Genomic DNA, 22,019 nt, shown 5'->3' with positions numbered 1-22,019 from the left:
GGATGGAGTTCAAGAAACGTGTGCAAACCTTTAATGCCATGTTACCCCTTCCCCAAACGTTTCATAGAATTGAGGGACCTGCAGGTAGACTCAACGTCTGAACCGTTGGGATGCGGGGTCCAGTTATGAAATAAAGGCACGCCCACAAGTTAGAAGCTTCCTGTGCCAGGACAGGCTTCGTCTTATCCCTGCACTGGCGCTTTCTGTCCCCTGGCTTAGTCACTTGGGCAGATGAAGGGAATTTAACCGTTTACAGATGCCCCAGGGTCCCACAAGACCCTGGAACTGACTTTCCTGAAAGAAATCCCTGATTGTCATCTTGGTGTGGCCGGAAGGCCGGCCCTCACTGGCGGGGCTCCCTGAGCTGAGGCCTCTCCTCACAGGGCACAGCTTTGGGGGCCCCCACTCTCCCTCGCTTCCCTCCACTTCTCTGACCTCCTTCCAGGTCACCGTCTCTCTCCCTTCCCTTCGGGTCACTCTGCATCCTGGAGGACGCTCTCTGGCCATCGTGGCCTGAGCTCCAGGCTAGACTGGTTTCTTCTGGGTGGGGGCAGCTGCTACTGATCCACAAAGGGCATTATCCAAAGAGGTTCTTGGTCAGTGGCTGGAGGCTGGTCCCAGTGACCTCGTTCAGCGCTTCAAGAGTGACCTTTTCTTTGTGGTACATCTGAAGGAGAGGAGGCAGGGAGGAGGGTTAAGCACAGTCTGCTGGGTAGCACATTTCATTAACCATGGCATAGACGATGCTCTTGTGTAGATGGGTAAAGCAGGCTCGAGATGGAGCATCTCTGACAGATCCTGCATGAGGTGTGGCCTGGCTTGGCCCCCCTGCCATGGCCTGGCTCAGCCCCCCCCCGCCCTCCTCCCATGACCCAGCCTGGCCCCCTTGCCCTCCTGCCACGACCCAGCCCGGTCTCCCTGCCCTCCTGCCACGGCCCAGCCCAGTCTCCCTGCCCCCCTGCCCTCCTGCCATGACCCAGCCCAGTCTCCCTGCCCTCCTGCCACGACCCAGCCTGGCCCCCCTGCCCTCCTGCCATGACCCAGCCTGGCCCCCCTGCCCTCCTGCCATGACCCAGCCCGGTCTCCCTGCCCTCCTGCCAAGGCCCATGCAGGACAAAGTGCCGATGATTTCCAGGGCCACTTTTGAGGCTGCTGAAGCACAACTGGTACCACTCTGATTTCCATTTTCTCTTTCACTCAAGAGAAGGTTTTCCTTCTCAGAAAGAAACGTTAGTTTTTGTGGCTCCTCCTTAACAACTTTTAGCGATTTTATCCCCAAATTGAGTCCCCTCCATGGGAGACGATGTGCAGACTCCCACGCGACTGCCAGGCTGGCACCAGAGGACCCTGGAAATCCCGGGCCTGCTCGGGGACCGGAATGAGCCCAGCCTCGCCTCCCTGGGCAGAGGCCGGAACGTCAGACCCGTGGTCTGGCTCCTGACCCTCTTCTCCAGACTCTCCCTCAGTAAGCATCCACCACGCCCTTCACCAGACCCTCGCCCCTCCAGAAAAAGGCAAACCCTCTGGTCTGAGGGAACGCGCTGTTTCTTTGACGGGGCTGTCCTTGAGGCAGGGTCTGCGTGGGAGTTGAGGAGTTGTGGGAAGCGGGGCCCCTGTCACCTGCCTCTTGCCATTCTGCTGCTGTGCTGTGCTTGTACCCGAGCAAATGGCAAAGCCCGTGAGCCGTCGTCACCTGCCAAGTAAACACAGACACCATGCGTCACATGGAAAAAGCCCGTGGCATCATGTTAATACAAAGGAAGCAAGCTGGAAAGAGCCTGCCCTGCTCTTTATTTTGGGTGGAACACAGTGAGTCACCCAGGACAAGCAGGCCTAGATGGACAGTGCCCTGGACCACAGATCTCTTGACGCTGTTTAGTCACGTCCGACTCTCCACAACCCCATTTGGGGTTTTCCTGGCAGAGACTGCAGCAGTGTGCCATTTCTTTCTCCAGTTCATTTTACAGATGGGGAAACTGAGGCAAAAAAGGTGAAGTGACGTGCCCAGGGTCACACAGCTAGGAAGTGTCTGAGACCAGATCTGACCTCAGGCCAGGAACTCTACCCACGGCACCACCTCGCTGCCCATGACATTCCATTCTATGACTGCCAAGGGCCCCACCCATTGGCATCACCTTCAGCTCCTCTCTCACACTCACCACCCTTATCCAGCTTCTTCTCAAGGCTCATTACTACCTTCCCGACATCTTGCTTAGACTTGCCCTCATCACCTGTCACCTGGACTCTGACCACAGCCTCCTCACTGGTCCCCCTGCCTCATATTCTTCCGTCTGGCTGCCAAGGGGCCTTCCCACAGCACTGCTATGACCACTTAACAACTCCACTGGCTCCTACTGACGCCAAGGTCGAGTACAGGGAGCCCACTGCTCTCTGAGAGTCCCCCACTACCCCACAGGAGAATACTGTGGAATCCAGGCCAAATCCCTTTTGAAGACCCGACTCCTCCTAGGGAAGGTCGGCAGAACTACTGAAAAACGACATAGAGGCATGTTGGAAGGGTCAGGCATTCCTTGGAGATCCCCCAGCAGGGACTGGACCAAAAGCCTCCCAAAGCCTAGCCCTGGGTCCTCTCCATTGGGTTTGGGCAGAAACAGCTGTCAAGGGAGAATTCACTGCACTGCTCTCTGCGGAAGTGCTGACAACTGTCATGAGCACACAGAGTTGAGGTCTAGGCAAAGCCATGGGTCTGGCTATGAGGCCCTGCTGAGCATGGGGGACAAGGGGGGTACAGGAGAGCCAAGGAAGGCTGGAGGGGAGCAGGGAGGGCTGGAAGCACAGGAGGGCTAGGAGAGGTGAGCAGGGAGGGCTGGAGAGGGGGTGCAGAGAGGGCTGGAGGAGGCACAGGAGGGTTGAGAAAGGGGATCAGGGAGGGCTGGAGGGGGGACAAGAGGGGAACACAGAGGGGAGGATGAGGAGGGCACAGGAGGGCTGGCTGAGCAGGCTTCTCTGGGCCATTAGCTCCTTGTGTTCTTGGCATCTTAGACAACAGAAACTGCTCTGCTTCACCCCCGGGCATCCCTCTCGTTCTGGAGAGGTCCCAGAGGTCACGGAGAGGGCACAAAGGGCTAATCCCCTCGGGGCTGACTACAGGGCCCTGAAGTTTGTCCTCCCTCCTGGCTACAAGGACCCAAGGCCCACAGGGCATCAGTGACACCTGGCATAATTATGTTGGCTTCTGCCATTTTCTAACCCTGACACAGTGTCAGAGTCCCTGGAGTCCCCAGTGTCCAGGTGCAGGACGACATCCAACTGGTCTTCTGTCAGTGCCTCAGAGGGGCTGGTCCCCTAAGGGGAGCAGGGTGCAGCCTGAGGAGGAGGCTCCCGATGATGACCCAGTATGAAGACCTGTCAGCCCTTTCCCTATACGCTTCTTGAGGGCCTACTCCACAAAGCCCTGGGGTTGCAGCTGCCTCCAGTGCCCCCTGGCCTCCTCCAGGACGCGAGACCCTGTGGCCTTCCCTCCCTCCCCCCTCAGGGGGTTGGCCACAAAGAAAAGTGGACCCGAGTCCTGCAGGCTTCCACCTACTGTCAGAACATCACAGTAGTTTTCACCGTTCTCTTGGCACTGCCGGAAGATGTACTCCACTCCTAGGAAGACGTCTCCCAAGTTGAAGTCATCCCGGCACTCCGGCTGAGGCACCGCCCCTGCCCTCAGGTTCTGCCAAGGGGAAGACACAGGAGCATCACCTCCTCTTCACCTCCTCAGCAATGAGGGTTAGAGGGTTTCTTTCCTTGGAACACTCTCCTGGGAGGTCAGGAGTGCAGTTGGAAGGCTGCGGTCACAGAGGCTGAGAAGCCCAGGCCAACATGACTGCAGTAGCTATGGGGCCAAACCCCCCTTGCCTCCTATGGGTGATGGGAGCGTGAGGATCTGGGGGCTCCCCTCCCTCTCACAAAGTCTCAGTTGCTGAAAAGGACTGGATGTCCACTCTTAGGGTTCTTTCAATTCTTAATTCCTGCTCCCATGACTGGGGCATCTACCTCACAGGATAGTTCTGAGAAGGACTCCTCATAAAGCTGAGTGCTACCGAAGGCCGCACCACACCCTTCTCTGTATTCTGTTGGAGGGGGAGCCCTGACTTTCACCAATAGCCCCCAGAACAAGCTGAAAGGCCTTCATTTGGGGGGGGGTCTCCAAAGGCTGTGGTTCAGTCAAATGGGAAGAAAAGCTTTGCCCAGATGCTGGCAGAGAGGGAAGCATGACGGCTATGTCCCCCGTCCCCATGAGAGCTCCGCTGCAGGGGGCCCCACCCCCCAACTCTCTGCCGTGTCCTTTCGGTTTAACCTGCACACGTTGGGAGAACAAAAAGCGAATCTGACGGCAGTGGATGGTCAGGGTCACAAGGCTCTGACCGAGCCAGGGGAGGTGCCCCCGTGGGGGGTGCTTTGGTTAAGGAAGAAACTGGTGGGGCGAGACGGCGGAGTCCAGGCAGGGACACGCCTCTGCGCTCCCAAACTGCCCTCTGAATGGAGCCTCAGAACCCACAGAAGGATGGGAAACAGTTTTCCAGCCCAGGACAACTTAGAAGGCCGGCAGGAAAGGTCTGTCCCTCTGGGCGACGCAGTCATTCTGAGCAACACTAGGAGCCACGACAACGCCAAAGGAGTCGTGATGGAAACACCCTGCGCTCCAGAGAAAGGCCCGCGGCGCCTGATGCAGATCCAAGCAGGCTTCTTGCTTCCCTTCTTTCCTGTGGGTTGCTTTGGCCTGTGTTTCCTTTCCCAAGATGACTAATAGCAGGAAACACGGCTCGTATGACTGCACTTGCACAGCCTACTTAAGACTGCTTCCTTCTCGATGGGGGGGGGGAAGGAGGGAGGGAGAAAATTCGGAACTCAAAATTTTAAAAAATGGCTGTTAAAATTTTTTGTTATGTAATTGGAAAAAAAACATTTTAAAAAGAACAAAACTGAAGTAAATTAGAGGCAAACAGGCTCCCCCTTGAAGCCCAGAACACAAAATTACCAAGCATTCCTCAGCATGGCATCCGCCACTGCAGAGAACAGCAGGGTTTGGGAGTCACATCTACCCGCCCCCCCCCCCAGCTCTAGTGCGAAGGAAGCCTTTACTTCTATGCAGGCCCCACTCCCTCCACCCCGGCTCTTGGCCCTGCTCTCTGCAACCAATCGATCCCTTCAGACACTCCAAGACAGCTCATGCGGCCCGCGCGGAAGCCTTTTCTTCTCTAGGCCGGGCAGGCCCAGTCTGCACCTCGTGGGACCCGAGCATCTTGGCCTCCCACCTCTACTCGCTCTCAGAAGACAGTGAGCCTGCAGGTGTGGCCTGGCCAGGGAAGAGAGCAGCCCCTCTGCCCTCCTGGAAGCGGGCCCTCTCTTTACAGGGCACAGACCCCACTGCTTCACTGCCATTATTAATCTTTTTTTGAGTGAAAGTTAAAAAAAAAAAACCTCCAGGAGAAACTGCTTGTCTTTGAAGAGCCTGACCTTCCATAATGCCAGGCCAGCCCAGAGCAGCCAAGAAGCTACCTTACCTCATGGAAAGGAAAGGAAAGCACGTCAGTGGGAGTGGGGTTTTGCCTGTACGTTCTATTAAGGCGCTGAATGCCTTTGTCATCCACACATATCACGCCCAGGTCGAACTGCCGGATGCCAAGGATGTGCCGGAGGACCTCGATTCTGGCCCGAAGTGGGACCCTCCGAATGGGGACGACGCTCTGGAGGTTTCTGAGGATGAGGCTCATCTCGAGACTGGGAGGACCCTATGTGGGTTGTAAAGGAGACGCTGTGGATTACATGTGAACGCAAACATTAGACTAGAAAGTGATACTACAGTCTCCTAACAACACCGCTGAGCGGCATGTTAGCTGGGAGAGCTCAATGATGTTTTTTAAAAAAATTAATTAATTTCTTTTGATTTATCAACAATCACTTCCATGTGCTTTTGAGTTTTAAATTTTTCTTCCCCCCTCTCCCTTGCCCTCCCCAAGACAGTGTGCAATCTGATAGAGGCTCTACATATACATTCCTATTAAACATTTTCACATTAGTCATGTTGTAAGGAAGAATTAGAACCAACAGGAGGAACCATAAGAAAGAGGAAACAAAACACAACAGAAAGAAAAAAAGAGCAAATACTGTTCTTCCCTCTGCATTCAGACTCCAAAGTTCTATCCCTGGATGTGGATTGCCTTTTCCATCATGAGGCTTTGGGAGACGTCTTAGATCCTTGCACTGCTGAGAAGGGCTGAGTCTATCAAAGTTAATCATTGCACAACGTGGCTGTTACTGTGTACAGTGTTCTCCTGGTTCTTCTCACTTCATTCAGTTGCTATAAAGTTTACAAGACATTTCACATGTAGTACTAGTGTTAGGTAGAGTTTGTGGAGGCCAGCAGTCTGTGCCCTCCAGCAGCATGTCCAGGGGGAGACAGTGTAGAAATGATCGGGTCTGTGTGCACAGGAAATGGAAGGCTGTCTCTGAGAGGAAGGCCCTAAGCAGGCGCAGGTTCTGGGAGAGGCTTCCTGCAGAAGGCAGCCTGTGATCTGAGCCTTGGGGAAATGCCCAGTAGACACCTGGTCACTGTCCTGTTTTCTTCTGTGTGGTTTTCACATTTTACTTTGTTTTCCTCTCGCTGTCCCCTACCATCCTCCTGGCTTAGAAGCCTGTCCTTGTTAAGTACAGCCAAGCAAAAGCAAATGCATAACTTGGCGGTGTCTGCGTGGGTCTGGTTTCAAATTCTTCCTTGTTGACCTTGAGCAAATTAATTCATCTCCCTGGGCCTCAGCTGCCTCATCTGTAAGGGGGGGAGGGAGCCTGACTTCTTCCAGTCCTTGGGACCTCCACAGCGCCACGATGTGAGGCATGTTTTCACGTGGTTATTAGTAGCTGCATTTCTTCATTAAAAAAGTCTCTTTATGGCCTACAATGGCTGATCTTGGGGGAATAGCACACATTCTGTTGCATTTGGATCAGTTCCGTTAGTGACCATCCCTGGACAAGAATCCCCTCTAGGCCATCTCTGACAAGTGGCTCTCCAGTCAGGCTTGTCTTGAAGACCCCGGTGAGAAGGAGTCCATTGGTGCCCAGGGCAGCCCTGACAGGCCTCTGCTAGGAAGTCTGTCTTTACATCAGGAAGACATGATTTGTCTCTTTACCACTTCTACCCATCACTCCCAGTTCTGTCCTCTGGGGCCAAAAAGAAGCTGAAGCCTAACCCTTCTTTAGCTCTCAAAATGCTCATGGAGTCTCCCTCAGCCTGAACTTTCCCAGCTTCTTCAACCAATCCTCAAATGGCATGAAGTCAAGGCCTTCTCTCGTTTGTAAGACACAAATCATTTAGCTAAATGGAGACAGAATCTACCTTAAGTGTTACGAAGGGAAAGAAGAACTAGCAAGAGCCGAAGGAGGAGCAGACAGAGTGACGGAGGACTGAAAGCAGGCTGTGGCTGACTCTGAGGAGTGCCAGGAGGACGAGGCGGTCAGCAGTGGCACATGCCCCAGAGGCACGGAGAAGGAGTCTCTGGAACGTCACTGCTGATGGTGCTTTCAGTGGCATTCTGGGAAGAGAAGCCAGATTCTAAGGGGGAGAGGAAACAATAGCTCTTCTAACAGCCAACAATTTCTGTTAATGGGAAGAGCAAGGCCATTCTGCCCCATGTGGACCTTTTCATTTCTTGATGACTTAGGCAAAGGTGCCAATGACATGACTGTCACATTTGCAGATGGCACGAAGTTGGGAGGGGATCCTGGATGACAGGATCCGAAGAAGGTGACGGGCTAGATGCTGGGGCAAACCAAGTAAGATGAAATTTAATAAGGATAAACAGAAAGTTTCAGATGTTTGAACATCTATTTCTCAAGTCCAGGATGCATGAGGAAGTATGGCTAGACATTTTAGGACCACAGCATTTAGAACTGGAAGAGCCTTAAGAGGTCACTTAGTCCAGCCTGCTCACTTGGGGATTGGGGAGGGGACGACCGAGGCTCAGGGAAACATAACCAAGGGCATGCAGCTTGGACCGGAACCCTGGGCCTGATTCTATGTCCAAAAGTACGTCCACTGTTCCACCCTGCTTCCCAATACCATCCGAGTGAACAAGATACTCTCTCTGTGTGGGGCTGGGCACCTAGTGCTTGGCTTCAAAAAGTTTGTGCTCTACTGAAAGGGAAATGGGGTTTTGTGGACTGGAGCGGACTTGGAGTCAGGAGGCACACAGGGAGACCCCAGCTCTGCTCCTCACTCCCACTTCCCTCAACCTGGACAAATCACTTCAATGGGGCACGATACTATCTATCACAGCGTGTGTGTGCTGGGCACACCAAGGCAAAAACAATAACAACCAATCCTCCCTGCTACATGAGGGGAGCTGGTGGCCTCGATTCCCTGGTCCAAGCAGGACCCCAAGGTCCACACGCTCAGTCTCTTCTGGTCTCTGTGGCACTGGGCAGAGCTCACGCCTCTTGTCTTCTAGGCTGAAGTTTCCCTCGGGCTTCTTCAAGCTGATGGCCACAGCAATGAGGATGAGGATGGCCAAGAGGAGGGTGAGGAAGACTGAGGATGAGGTCAGTCAAGAGGATGAGGATGGTGAGGATGAGGATGAAGCTGGCCAAGAGGAAGATGAGGATGAGGGCACGGCCACGATGAAGGAGGAATGTGAAGTGAGAATGAGGATGAAGATGGTGAGGATGAGTTCGGCCAGGAGGAAGAGGCCTGCCCGCCCTTGCCGAGGTCACACCCACCGGGGCCGGGAGAGACCCTGGCTCTCGCTGTGCCCCCCCCCCGGGGCCAGCCCCCTCCCCTCTCTGGGCCCGTCATGTCAGAGGGTAGGACAGACGTCCGTCCCTTCGAGAAGCCCCTTCCCCAGCTGGGCCTCAGTTTACTCGCCTGTTGGGGTGGGGCATCAGACCCGCGCTCCAACTCCTCCCCTGCGTCCTCACCTGCCACCTGCCGGCTCTGCTCTTTCCCGGAGCTCCAGGCTCAGGCACGCACGCGCACGTACTCACGGAACGCACGAACGCGGCCCGCAGACGTAGTGCGCACGCGCGCACAGCTCGCACACGCTGCGCACGCGCAAACCCGAGTTCCGGTCGCGGGACCGGGATAGGACAAAACTTCCTGGCGCGACCGGAAGCGGCTTCAGGTGCGTCTTTGTTTACGGCCCGCCGGGCTGGCGGCTCCTTGTCCTCTTGTTCGCTGGGCTCGGACCCGGGGCCGGCCGAACGTCCGCCAGGCCCTCTCTTCGTGCTGCCAGTGGGTGAGTGCCAGTAGGAGCAAGGGCCGGGTCGAGACTTAGACGTCACCTCATCTTCCCCTTTCGTTCCCTCACATCTTCCAGACAGGGAAGCAGACGCAGCCCGGACCCAGCCCCTTCACCGCCCCGGCCTCAGTTTCGCTGTCTGTAAAACGAGGCGGTCACGCCCGCAGGCCTCTTCAGCCCCGGGCCGGGGATCTCCTCCCCGCTGGCTTTAACAGGTGAGGAAACTGAGGCCCGGAGCGGTGGGGGTGGGGTCCACCCCAGGTCTCCTCCCGGTCCTCACCTTAGCCCGGAGCCTGGGACACAGCAGGTGTTTAAGCAGTGCTCGTTCTGCTTGGGGACAAACTTGCCCATTTAGCGGCTTCGGAAACTGAGGTCGGGGGCCATGCAGAGGAATCAGGGCTTCCGGGGTCCTGGAGAAGGGGGGCAGTGACCGGGGTGCTGGGGGACCCCATAAGTGACCGGAGGAACAGTAACAGCCGGTCTGCTTGTGGCAGCCGGAGTTTGGCGATGTCATGAGGTCCCCATTTTACAGATGGAGAAACCGAGGCGGGCGAACGTGAAGGGACTGGCCCAGGGTCACACAGTTAGGACTTCCGAGGCTGGGTCGAGCCAGAGCACCCGGCCTGGGGCGGGCTTGAGGCAGCACAGAGGGGATGGGCTCCAGGCTTGGGGCTCCGGGGGAGGAGCAGGGAGGCTCAGCCCTGGGGGGTGGGGAGCTCTCAGCTGGAGCAGAGCCCCGCCCCCCAGCTGCCTTGCAGAGGAGGGGGGCCATTTCTGGGGGCAGGGCTCCTGGCAGCGGAGAGCCTGAGAGTGGTCCCCGCCCTCCAGGAGGGGCTGGGGGGTGTCATGTGTGCACTAGGTGGGGAGCAGGCACCCACCCTCAGCCCTGGTTCTGACAGAGCAGCCTCCTCGGGATCCCCAAGAGAGTGGGTGTCACATGAATCTTCCTTAGGCCCTCCAGGCTGGGGGTTGGATGGGGGGAGGGGTCTCCCTCTGTTAAGCAGGTGTCCGGGATGGGCATAGAAGAGCTGGGTTCTAGTCCATAGCCCTGACACTCATAGCTGGGTGACAGCTTCAGGCAACTCAGAGATGTCAGTTGTTCTATGGGTGGGTTTGCTCATCAGCTCAGGTGGAGGGACTGTCTATACTGACCAAATCCCAGGTCTTAGATGCCTTGGTGTAAAATGCTGGTTCTCCCCCTTCCTCTTCTCTCTCCCTCCTCCCCTCCCCCTTTTCCCTCCTTCTCTCTCTCCCCTTTGTTCTTCCCCCTCTCTCCCCCTTCCTCCTCTCCCTCCCTCTTTCCCTCCCCTTTCTCCCCCCACCCCTTTCCACTCTAGGCCAAACCTCTCATTTACAGGGAAAGCTTTTGAAGACCAAGAAGGAGACTGCACATTTCAGGGAGGAGCAGGAGCTGGGGCTGCAGTCTCAGTCCTGGCTCCATCCAGCTCCATCTTTCATTCTCTCACACCTTGAGGCCTCATTGTGATTAAATGCAGAGGCTGTTAAGAGTCTTTTCCTCTTGGGGGACTGTGTGGCTAAATTACTAGGCCTGCTGCTCCCCTTCTTGTTTTTTAAACAGTAAGGGTGCCGCTGGCTTTGAGTTAATTCCTGCCTAGAATTATAAGTTCATATTATTTCTTATTTGTCAGTATTGAACAGCAGAGCACCAAGTGGCATGGGGAATAGAGCGCTGACTGACTGAGGAGGCAGCTAGACCTGAATGTAAGCCCTGCCTCAGACTGTGTGACCTTGGGCAAGTCGCTTACTTCAGGGGATGTCCCAGTTTCCCCATTGTAAAATGGGGGTAATGCGCTCCCTTCCAGGATCAGATGAGATAACGCCTCTCCAGCCCTTTGTGAGCCTCTGGGAGCTATCACAATGTCATCTCACTCTGTCTTTCAGCTTCCGGGGATGGCCAGGATGAAGACAAGCTTAAATCAGCAGCTGGTTTTGTAGCTCTCTTAATCTCTTTTGCTTTTCAATAATTGGTTTGGAAGATGAACCCCAACAATCCTTTTGGGGGGCAGCAATCAAATCTGTTCTCCACCCCTCCCAGTGGCTCACTGGGAACATTTCCGGTTCAGCCACCATTTCGATTTGGTCAGCCCTCGCTTTTTGGGCAGAACAATGTGGGCTCAGGACAGAACACGGGGTTTGCACAGTCCTCTGGCTTTTCCCAGACCTCTGGGGCGACTCAGGCTTCTTCAGGACCTACGGTAGGATTCCCATCTGCCTCCAGTATCAGGCTGTCCTCTGCCCAGGCCCCGGTCCAGGCTCCTGCCCTCCCGGCAGCAGCTGCACCTCCTAGCAAGCCGGGATTTAGCTTCAAGCCGTCTAGCAATCTTGGAGCTTTCTCTGGCACCACCAGCTTCGGGCTTAGTAGCGGAGAAGCATCTGGTGGTAATTTGGGGCGATCTGAGTTCAGCTTTAAGACTCCCGAAAATGCAACATTCAGACCAATCTTTGGGGCTGAGGCAGAGCCGGAGAAGACACAGAGCCAGGTCGCTCCAGGTTCTTTCACGTTCTCCCGCCCAGTTAGTAGTGCACCTGAGGCACCAGCCTCCTTTGCGTTTTCCCAGGGGTTGAGCAGCTCAGGCACCAGCCCAAGCTTTACCTTCTCCAGATCGGCTGGCAACCCCCCCCACTCAACCTTTGCCTCTGCTCCATCAAGTCAGAATGTGGAGGAGGAAAAGCGGGGGCCCAAGCCAGTGTTTGGCAGCTCTGGGAGCAGCTTCACGAGCTTTGCGTCACTGGGGTCTGTGGGGGAGCCCTTTTCCACGAGCAAAGCAGCGGGCAAACCAGGGCGGGATGATGCTGGCGGCCAAGGCTTGTTGCTAGCTGGGCATGTGAAAGGGCTGAAAAGGAAAGAAGACCACGACCGGTCCCCCCAGGAGACGAGACTACGATGCCCCCGATGATGTGGAGCTCCTGTCACGGGGAGATCATCCTCCAGAGAAGCGCCCTCCCCGCCTGGCTCGCCAGCGTGGCGGCGGCTTGTTTGGCCGGACGCTGCAGGACGTGCTGAGAAGCAACAAAGAAAGTGGCCGCCTGGGAAGCAAGGAAGTGAAAAAGGAAGCGAGCGCTTTGGAATCCAGCGAGATGGAGCATGCTGCTCCAGCGGGAGCGGGCCAGTCAGCGCTGTCTGCCCCCCGGCTGAAGGAGGAGGAAATGGACAGCAAAGACAGCCAGGCAGGTACGTGCTAGCCACAGCAGATCCCGAGGGCGTCCGCTCCCCGGCCCTGTGGGTCTTCCGTGTGGGCCTGTCCTGCGTGGGCCCCTTCTCCATCCCCGCTGACCCCCCCCCTTCTGGTGACTTCCCTCGCAGGGTCTGCCAGCAGGGCCCCCCCTTCCCGCTGGGGGAAGAAGGAGAGTGTGGACAGCTCCAGCAGCTTGTCACAGAGCGAGCTCACCGCCATTCAGTGCAAGAACATCCCTAACTACCTCAATGACAGGGTGGTCCTGGAGAAACACTTTGGCCGATTTGGGAAGGTGCAGCGCGTCTACCCCCCGGCGCAACCGGAAGCTGGCCATTGTGCACTTCTCTGACCACGTGAGTGCTCTGCTGGAGGTGGTAGGGTTCCCTCTGTGGGGCTCATTGGGGCTCTTCTCTGCCTTCTCATCCTGGGTGTTTCCCCCACAGAGGAGCTGGGCTCATTTCCCACTTTTGCCCATCTGGGGCATGTGCGTGCGGCACTCTGGCTGTACTTGGGGTTCTCTTGCTCTTGTCTGGTGACCGGCCCTCTGCCTTTGCCTGGTTTTCATACCCCTTCTCGTGGGCACTGAGAACATTTACTGAGCACCTGCCACATGCCTGGCCCTGCCCTCAAGGAGCTTATAATCTAATGAGGGAGCCAGCGAGCAAACAAATACTCTTTGAAGATGACCAGGAAATGATTAGTTAATTAACAGGGAAAAGGCATTGTCATTTGAGAAGAGTTGCTTGTCAGTGGAGTGGAGGAGGGCTAGCGTTCCAGGCCTGGGCCACACCAGAGGTGGCCGCAGGCAGGAAGCCCATGTTGCTGGCTCCACCTCCTGGGATCCTGCCCACCTGGGCTCCCTGTGTACTCTCCCATTCCTATTTGGGTCATGAGTGTGGTCTTGTGAGAGCTATGACCAAACTGTAGCTCAGGCAGAACTTTGCATGAACAGAACAGTTTGGGGGCTTAGCAGAAGGAGCCAGGTTTGTAGCAGTGGGCCGAGGCCTCTGATTCTCTACCGCATACCCAAAGTCTTGGACAGGAAACCCATTTCCTGTGTGTTTCTGCTCCTGCTCCCTTTTGTCCCCCTTAATGCTAAGTGTCAGCATGTGTGGTGGCTCGGTTTGGGCTGCAGCTGGTGCCAGACAGCGACCGTGGATGCTTCTACCCTGGTGCTTCCGCACTGGGTGCTTCTCGCAAACTGTTCCCTGAGCTCTCCGTTTGTTTTCACCAAGCACAATCTCAGGGGGAGAAACAGACAGGAAAGGAAACCAGCACCTTCTTCCCACTTCTCAGTGGCCGCCCCTAAAATTTGGCATCCCTCAGCAATCATCAGATGTTGTCATGATGGCAGCCCTTGTCAGCAAGCTCTCCTGCAGACACCTGGGAACTCCCAAGGGCTGAGTGTCAGTGGCTTTGTGCTCGTCGAGGGCCAAGGGGATTTCATTGATGTAGGCAGTCTGTCCACCAAGGTGGATTGCACCCATCTGTAACACGACAGGTGGTTTTCAGGAATTGCCAGGTAGGGGGCAGCTAGTGGCTCAGTGGATAAAGCACTGGCTTTGGAGTCAGGAGGACCTGAGTTCAAATCTGGCTTCAGACACATAGCACTCACTAGCTGTGTAACTCTGGGCAAGTCACCTAACCCCAGTTGCCCTTACACACACACACACACACACACACACACACACACACCACACACACACACACACACACACACACACACACACAGAATTGCCATGGCCAAAACGTTCCTCTGGCCGTCTGTAGCGAGCTGATCTTTGGAACCTTCTTGGCTTGCTTGCTCTCCCCACCCCCCAAGTTCTGTGTTCTCCTGATGTCATCTGGGTGGGTCCCTTACATCATGAGAAGGAAGCGTCCTAACGGAATTGTTCTGACTCCTTGTGTGGCCCCTGCTAGCATCCCTTTCTTTCCTTTCCTTCTCTCTTTATTTATTCCATTAAATATTTCCCAGTTAAAACAGTTTTTTAGCATTCACTTTTTAAAGGTTTGAGTTCCAAATTCTTTCCCTCCCTTCCACCCCCTCCTCCCTCCTTGAGAAGGCAAGCAATTTGCTTTAGATTATACATACGTAGTCATGCAAAACATATTTCCATATTTGTCATGTTACAAAAGAAAATGCAGACCCCCCCAAGAAAAAAGAAAAGAAAAAGAAATTTAAAAAGAGTACCCTTTGATCTACATTCAGACCCCATAGCTTTTTCTCTGAAAGTAGATAGCATGTTCTATCACAAGGCCTTTGGAGATGTCTTAGATCCCTGCATTGCTGAGAAGGGCTAAGTCTATCAAAGTTAGTCATCACACAACATGGCTGTTGCTGTGTACGACATTCTCCTAGTTCTACTCACTTCACTCAGCATTGGACCATACAAATCTTTCCAGGTTTTTCAGAAGTCCGCCTGCTCCTCATTTCTTATAGCATAATAGTATTCCATTCCATTCATATACCACAACTTGTTCAGCCGTTCTCTAGCTGATGGGCATCCCTTCAATTTTCAAGTCTTGGCCATCACACAAAGAGCTGCTATCACTATGTGTGTACAAGTGGGTCCTCTCCCCTTTCCTTCTCAAGGCCAGCAGCTCATTCTTGGCAGCACGACTAGCTTTGGGTAGGGTTGTTTTGTCCCTGAGTGTTTCCTCTGGGCTTGTTATCATCCCTCCCTTTGGGGCTTCTGCTTCCTCCTCATTGGTTCTGGAATTGTTTTCAGGCGTCTGCAGCCCTGGCTCGGAAGAAAGGGAAAGGCTTGCATAAAGATGTGCTCATCTTTTGGCACAAGAAAAAAACAAGTGAGTGATTCTGAGCTTTTCTGCCGGATAGAATGCCTGTGGTGGGTGGTTGCTCTGTGGCACCTGCCGTTTGTGGCTGCTAACAGGTTGGGGTGACCCGGAGGTGGCTCCTTCAGTGCCCAGCGGTGCCCTCCTCTGGCGTCTTCGGTAACCTGCAGGTTCTGTCCTCATCACCCAGGCGTGGCTTTGTTCTAGATGGTAGTGTCTGATTGCTGGGGAGCCCCCTGGCCTTAGAAACTCCTGACTTAACGTTTCTTCTCTTCAGGTCCCAGCAAGAAGGACTTTTCACCAAAGGAGAAACAATCGAGTGAGGGGGAGGCCAATCAGAGCTGCGAAGACCCTCCTTTCCAGCGCTCCCCGCTACGCAAACCCCCCCCTGAGAGCTGCAGCCAGCAGTAGCGGCAGTCTTCTGAGTAAGAGGTAGGCCTGGTGGCCGTCGCCAATGAGCAAAGCCAGGGAGCACTCATGGATGTGCTCGTTGGCACGTGTGGTGTTTCCTCCCCTTAATGTGAGGGCTCATTTTTGGCTTGTCTCTAGTGCCCTTGCACAGTACCCGGTAGGTGCTTAATATATGCTCATTGACTTGCCTGCTGGGATCCCATGTAGACAGTCAGGAATCAATGATTACTCATCTGTAGTCTTGAGCTACACGTTATAAAACACTAGCTTTTTTTGTCCATTTATGATTCAGAACATCTGAGTCAAGGATCTGTTTTGAATTGACCTTATGAATGGCACATGTGTTTTATGACCCATGAAATAAAAGTGAATGGATGTTTTTTTCACATTGGATTTTAGTGCTAAGAACAAAGATGAGGGTTTTGGTAATGCCTTACCTTGGTGGTCCCTGAGGCAGGGACTGGCTGTGGTGGAAAGAGCTTGGGCGTGAGGGCCAGACACGTGGGCCTCAGCTTTCCTGTGTTCTAAGAGGGGGCTATTGGCTGGTTAAGTTCTGGAAGCTTTTAGGGTTCAGGAAGTCTCTTTTAAGAGTGGGAGGCTCTAATATTTCCAGGGCTTTGTTCATGGGGTTTTCATGACTCTCAAATGTGATAATAAGAATAGGGCACATTTCTGTGGCACTCTCCCGCCATTCCACCATTGCAGTAAAAAGACAAATCACACCCTTGCAGCAGAGTTAAGCAAACACATTCCCCCTTGGCCATGTCTACAGCATGCATGTCTCTCTCTGTCCCCAGCTTGGTCAGGAAGAAGGGTGGGCGCGTTGGCTTTGGGCCTTTGGTTGGGATAGTTCTTAAGGCTTTCTGAGTGGCTTTTCTGGGGTCACCATTTTGTAAATCCTTCTCCTTGCTCTGCTCACTCCAGTGTCATCATCTCATTCAGGTTGGAGGGAGTTTATATGCTTGAACTTCCCAATGGTGGAGAAATTGTAGCCCTAAACCCCGCCTCCAGTTAGGACATCCCCAAAGGTTGTAGTCATGTTCCAAGCCTGAGTAAAAACGAATCAAAGAAAAGCAGTGAGGGGCTGAGTGGTTCTTCCTGTTACCTGGCTGTGGGGGCCTCAGCTCTTGGCTGTGCTGGGCTGCAGACAGACTTGAGCTTCCCTGGGATGGAGCCTTCCAGAAGCCAGGGCCACTTCAAGGCCCCATGGAGGCCTTCCAGTAGGACTTTGAGGGTGGTGATGAAAGGGCATCATCTCGAGAAACTAAGCAAAATGCAGAGGGAGAGAAGAAGGGCTGAGGAGGGGCCAGCCCTTGTGCCCCAGGCATTCACACGAGGTTGGGGCGAAAGGAAGGCCCCTGGGTGGTTCACTGTGGGCAGGAGCTACGCAGGGAGGCGGTGCAATATCACAAAGCCATTGGTGTTTGGAAGGCATGATTCCTCGTGGGGAGCAGGCCAGGGAAGTCCGAGTCAGTGTGGGGATGCTGCTGAGCATGGTGTTCTTTTTCATAGCTCGCCAGTGAAGAAATCGAGCCTTTCCAAGTCTCTTCAGTTTGAAGGGGAGCCCTTTGATTCTGGGCCCGAGGTCCCGAGCTCAGACAACCTGAGCCTGTCGGCGACCACCCTCAGCACCTTGATGGGGACGGTGGCCGAGACGTCGGAGGACAAGTACCGGCTCCTTGACCAGAGGGATAAGATCATGAGGCAAGGTGAGCTTTGGGCTGGCGTCCATCCCCCTCCCCCGCCCCACGTTGTCTGCTGGCCGGCCCGTGCTCGGCTGTGTTGGGGCCTACCGGAGTGGCGCTTCCTGGCGCGTCTTTCAGCTGCAGCAAGTCAGGCCTGACGACTCTTTGATTGCTTCGCGGTTTTCCTGGGGGCTACCCCTGTCGATATAAGTGAGGGAAGCTAAGCTCCTTGAGGGTGAGGGAGGCCTGGTTCACTTTTGTCCTGGCATGTCTGGCTGCCAGCTGCTGGGCACCTGAAGTGGTTGACGGCCCGGTCAGTGGGCATTGGCTCACTCACTTTGACTGAAGCGTCCTAAATGGATCTGGAGCACCGTGCCTATACCGAAAGAGAAGCAGTGGAGAACCGATTGGGGTTTTATACTAGCATAGCCCCTCCCTGGACAGATAGAGGCCATGAAAAGGACTTTCAGGTCTCGCCCAAGAGTCACTTTCTGTGTATTAAGGAGACGTAGCTAAAACCTTAGCTGGTGGTACGGGCACACCAAGCCCTGGGCCTGGACCCAGGAAGACCTGGGTTCCAATTAAGCTTCAGACATTTCCTGGCTGTGTGACCTTGGCCTAGTCTACTTATTTAGCCTCTGCTTCTGTTTCCTCACCTGTGAAATGGGGGTAGTATCAGCCCCTCCTTGGGAGGATCCAGTGAGAAAAGATTTGTGAAGTGCTCAGCTTCCTGGGGATCCCGAATGAGTGCTTGCTCACCCGCTCTTCCTCCCCCCTTCTTTTCCCTTCCCCTCTTGATAGCAAAGACTTTTGTGGAGACGGTTTGCTGGGAGCTGTCCTTGGCGGTCCCACTGTTAGAGGGTTTTCTGGCTGATGACGTCCAGGCACCGAGGGCGAGGCCTCCCAAGGTTCTCTTGCGCTGGGATCCCTCCTTCCCTCCTCTCCCCATCGATTTGGGTTGGGGGTCCGTTTCTTCATCTCGCCTGAGGCCCCCTTCCTCCAGGCTTCCAGTATCTCCTTGGTCACAGCCACCCCTTGGGGTCTGTGCCGAGCCTGGGCTCTTCGAGGACAGGGGCAGTTTTGTTGTCCTCCGTCCTTCCAGGCAAATGCTGATTGATTCCTTCTCTTCGATGTCTAGCTCGTGTCAAAAGAACCGATCTGGATAAAGCGAAAGCCTTTGTGGGGACGTGTCCAGACATGTGTCCCGAGAAAGAGCGCTACATGAGAGAAACCAGGAACCAGCTGAGTTCTTTCGAAGTTCTCCCTGGAACGGATCAGGTAGGGTCACGTGGCTCCCTGCCTTGATTTAGCCTGGCAGCTTTTTCTTCACGTTGGCTCTGTATGTGCTCAAGTGCTTTGCTTTGATTGGAACTGTGACCTCATTGGTGTGGTAATTGCTGCAAAGCCCGCATATCCCATGGGACTGTCCTTCACGTCTGCCCTGGGTGCAGGGGGCCCTGTGTAGCCCTCAGGCTGTCCACCAGTAGCTCTCTTCATCGACACGAGATACCAGCTCATGCATCCACTTTACCATTGGGAATCTGCTGTGGGCTATGGACACTCATTGTCATCTTCATACTACGCTTTGGGAAATTCTGATTCTAGAAAGATTGGAATTCTGTTAGTGGCAGCTCTATGTAGCATCCCCAGAAGGCTGTGTGGGCTTTTAAAGGTGTTTTTTTGGGGGAGGGAGGGTGGGAAGCTTGCTGTCATTGAAAGACCCGCCCAGTTTCCTGGTGTAATCCAGCCCACTTGCTTCCTCCTCCTCAATTCTGGGCCCATTTCGGGGTCTGTCTGCTCACTGCCCCCAGAGCCCCTCCTGTCAGCCCCAGCATGCTCCTGGTGACAGTGTAAACAAATGGCCCAACTTGCAGGTGGCCTGGCAGCAATGGAAACATGCTTAGTGGCCTGTGGCCAGCATGACTTGCCCATGGGCAGTGCCTTTGGCTATCATCAGAGGCCCCCTAGTGACCTGAAGGCTGGACAGACACGTAGCTGGAGGGCACCCTGGCTCCCCACAAAATGCTCCCAAATCTAGGCAGAGGCTGCTGCTGCACGATGTAGGTCATGGAAAGACATACCCAGGGGTCAGTGGTTAAAAAGGCAGGACTTGGGTGGGATTGGCCTTATTGAAGGGTACCCTGCCAGTAAAATCCCCTAGATGTCCCCATATCTAAGTCAGCCTGGGTTCAACAAAGGCAGGTGGAGAACAGTGGACAGCTGACTAGGCTGACTGGCGTATGAAGACAGTTCTTTGGCCTTTGTGCAGAGGTGAAGCGTGGGGAGCTTTGGGGAGATGAAAATGCAGAGGCAGGGTCGTGCGCTCTACCTTGTTGGGAGCTCCCAGACTGGCGAAGTCTCCTGTCCACTCCTAACCCTTGTGAGGGGGAGTGATGGGTTTTACTCGTTAGTGAAATCTTGAGTACACAGGCCTTCTAAGACAAGCAGAATTAAAACAAATGTGAACCAACAGAAGGCTTTTTCACCCTTTTCTTAGGTGGACCACGCGGCAGCGATAAAAGAATACAGCCGATCCTCGGCTGACCAGGAAGAGCCCCTGCCTCATGAGCTGCGTCCCTCGGGGGTGCTCAGCATGACCATGGACTACCTTGTCACCCAGATTATGGACCAGAGGGAAGGGAGCTCGCGTGACTGGTACGACTTTGTGTGGAACAGGACCCGTGGAATACGAAAGGTAGGACCTGGGCCTCCTTTGGAGAATTGCAGGCTGGAAGCTGAAACCTGGGAGGGTGGTAGCTCCCATTTCTCTGGCGTATCCCAGCTATGGGGGGCCTGCTCAATAGTGTTAGCCCTAGGTGGCAGGCGGTGGGAGGCTTGTCCCCATTTCTTAGATGAGAAAAGTGAGTGTCTGGTGAAGTTACTTCAGGTCAGATGTGCAGGAAGCACAGTCCTGCAGGACCTTGGAAAGTGCTACAGGAGGGCCATTTGTCCTGGCTGTTCCAAGGGTGATATGCCACGCTCAAAGTGATAACGAAGTCCCAGGAGTCATTCTAAAGCACCCACACGTGCAGTGTGTGTGGGTGTGTGTCTGAGTATGTGTGTGTGTGTACATGTGTACGTCTGTCTGCCAGACCTTCATTCGCATGAGTGTAAGAAGCAGGCGGTTTGTAACAGCCAGGATGACCCTGGCCCTCGACGACGCTCTCACTGCCTGGTTTTGTCCGGCTCTGTTCTCGTTGGGCAGGACGTCACTCAGCAGCACCTCTGTGACCCCCTGACAGTGTCACTGATTGAAAAGTGCACCCGCTTCCACATCCACTGTGCTCACTCGCTGTGTGAAGAGCCCATGTCCTCCTTTGATGCCAAGATCAACAATGAGAACACAACCAAGTGTCTGCAGAGCCTCAAGGAGATGTACCAGGACCTGGCCAACAAGGGCGTTTTTTGTGCAAGCGAAGCAGAATTCCGAGGCTACAATGTCCTGCTCAATCTCAACAAGGGAGACATCCTGAGGTGAGTCCTCCGCTGGGGGGTGTGGGTAGTGGAGGGGCAGTGAGAGTGGGGGCTGGGCAGGGTTGGCAACTGTCCTCCAGGAGCATCCCGGCCACTGGCATCCCATAGCGAGCTCTTCTAGTTCAGCCCATGGAAACTGAGGCCAAGAGAGGGAAAGTGGCCCGCCCAGGATTTCTGGAGCCAGCCTGGCCATCGATCTGCATCCCTCGGGGCGACAGCAGCAGCTGCAGGGCCGGGCCAGGCAACTCAGCCCAGAGTGTGGGGGGGTCACCTTGGGGCAATGTGGGGAGCTCAGGAGCGTGCCGATGGCTGACCTTCACTGCAAAGATGTCAGCACCAGGAAAACAAAAATGTGCCTGGAACCTCAGGACTGGGGGAAGTCCAGGTTCTGGTGATGTGTGTACACGTGAACAAATCCGTGTGCAGATGAGCATGGCTGAAGCTCTGTGGTGTTTGGATTGCAAAAGACGATCTGTGCTTTTCCTAGAGTAGCTCTTCTAGAACATCTAGGTCTGCGATGAAGCATACATCTTCAAGGGAAACCTCTGGGGAAAATGGAGCTGTGGGGTAGAGTTTGAATGGCCTGACAGGGTCCCTTCTTGTCCACCTTCTTGAATCATTCAAAAAGGGTTTTTTTTTGGGAAATTGCGTTTATCTTCCCACAAAATACCTGTGAGCTAAAATTTCTTTCCCCAGTTTGTATGTTTGAGCTTTGTCTGTGCGCACAAATTTCTTGTTTTGTACTGTATTTGTATTGTGTTGTGTCGTATTGGATACAAAGTTATTTTTGTTCTATCGGCGAGCGTGTGGTAAGTACCTACTATGTGACAGGCCCAGGGCAAGGTGCTGGAGATAGAAAGACGAAAATGAAATAAACCCTGCTGTGGAGCTTATACTCTATAGGGGAGATGGCAGCCTAGGGAGAGGCAGCACAGGCTGGCCCAGCCTCAGTCCCCACCTCCCCTCCAAGCCTGAGGGAGCCTGCCCAGGATCCAAGGGTTTGGGGAGGGCCAGCCCTCTAGCTCTGTGCCATCAGCATCCTCCTGGAGGCAGCCCCTGGGGAGGTGTGGCCACAGCCCCGTCACCAGCGCCCTGGGCCCGCCATCCGAGACAGCTAGCATGTTATCAGTAGACGCGGCGTTAAAGAGGAGGCCTCGTCCTCTGCTGTGCTGCTGTCCCCTCTGGCCCTTCCCTCCATGTTGTCTCCTCCCTGGAGA

The 22,019-nt window shown here is 54.6% G+C and overlaps 2 protein-coding genes across 6 annotated transcripts in view; one reads left to right on the top strand and one right to left on the bottom strand.

Moving 5' to 3' along the window:
• Positions 1 to 8: 8 nt before the first annotated feature.
• On the bottom strand, positions 9 to 9,025 carry YBEY (ybeY metalloendoribonuclease). Of its 5 annotated transcripts, none has more exons than XM_020973407.2 (5): positions 8,920 to 9,025; positions 5,514 to 5,741; positions 3,548 to 3,679; positions 1,625 to 1,693; positions 9 to 667 (listed from the first exon to the last, which is right to left on the bottom strand). In XM_020973407.2, exons 2-5 carry the CDS (start codon positions 5,721 to 5,723, stop codon positions 578 to 580), a joined length of 501 nt encoding a protein of 166 aa, XP_020829066.1. In that variant the 5' UTR covers positions 5,724 to 5,741; positions 8,920 to 9,025; the 3' UTR covers positions 9 to 577. The 5 variants fall into 5 exon arrangements, with proteins under 5 accessions (XP_020829066.1, XP_020829065.1, XP_020829064.1 ...); XM_020973406.2 differs by having other exon boundaries at positions 5,514 to 5,764; positions 8,867 to 8,996; XM_020973405.2 differs by having other exon boundaries at positions 8,867 to 8,995.
• A 65-nt stretch (positions 9,026 to 9,090) lies between these two features.
• Positions 9,091 to 22,019, top strand: part of MCM3AP (minichromosome maintenance complex component 3 associated protein) — a 36,730-nt gene continuing 23,801 nt past the window's right edge. The window contains 13 exon segments of the mRNA XM_020973364.2: positions 9,091 to 9,236; positions 9,318 to 9,454; positions 11,142 to 12,124; positions 12,126 to 12,432; positions 12,565 to 12,743; positions 12,745 to 12,789; positions 15,166 to 15,244; positions 15,510 to 15,622; positions 15,624 to 15,664; positions 17,156 to 17,352; positions 18,467 to 18,606; positions 19,826 to 20,023; positions 20,534 to 20,802. Coding sequence (XP_020829023.2) covers positions 11,237 to 12,124; positions 12,126 to 12,432; positions 12,565 to 12,743; positions 12,745 to 12,789; positions 15,166 to 15,244; positions 15,510 to 15,622; positions 15,624 to 15,664; positions 17,156 to 17,352; positions 18,467 to 18,606; positions 19,826 to 20,023; positions 20,534 to 20,802 — 2,456 coding nt within the window. The 5' untranslated portion in view covers positions 9,091 to 9,236; positions 9,318 to 9,454; positions 11,142 to 11,236.

This window comes from Phascolarctos cinereus, unplaced genomic scaffold, assembly GCF_003287225.1.
Source record: "Phascolarctos cinereus isolate Bilbo 61053 unplaced genomic scaffold, phaCin_HiC Scaffold_5;HRSCAF=322, whole genome shotgun sequence".
In the NCBI taxonomy this organism is placed as follows: Eukaryota; Metazoa; Chordata; class Mammalia; order Diprotodontia; family Phascolarctidae; genus Phascolarctos; species Phascolarctos cinereus.
Note: the sequence above shows the minus strand (reverse complement) of the source record. Positions and strands in the feature narration are given on the sequence as shown.

Coding starts and splice junctions, on each gene's coding strand:
- YBEY (XM_020973407.2), bottom strand. CDS start 5,723: ATGAGCCTCATCCTCAGAAACCTCCAGAGCGTCGTCCCCATTCGGAGG. Junction 3,680..5,513: donor TTTCCTTTCCTTTCCATGAG/GTAAGGTAGCTT, acceptor TCCCCTTGGCAG/AACCTGAGGGCAGGGGCGGT. Junction 668..1,624: donor CAGCAGCAGAATGGCAAGAG/GCAGGTGACAGG, acceptor CCTCTCCTTCAG/ATGTACCACAAAGAAAAGGT.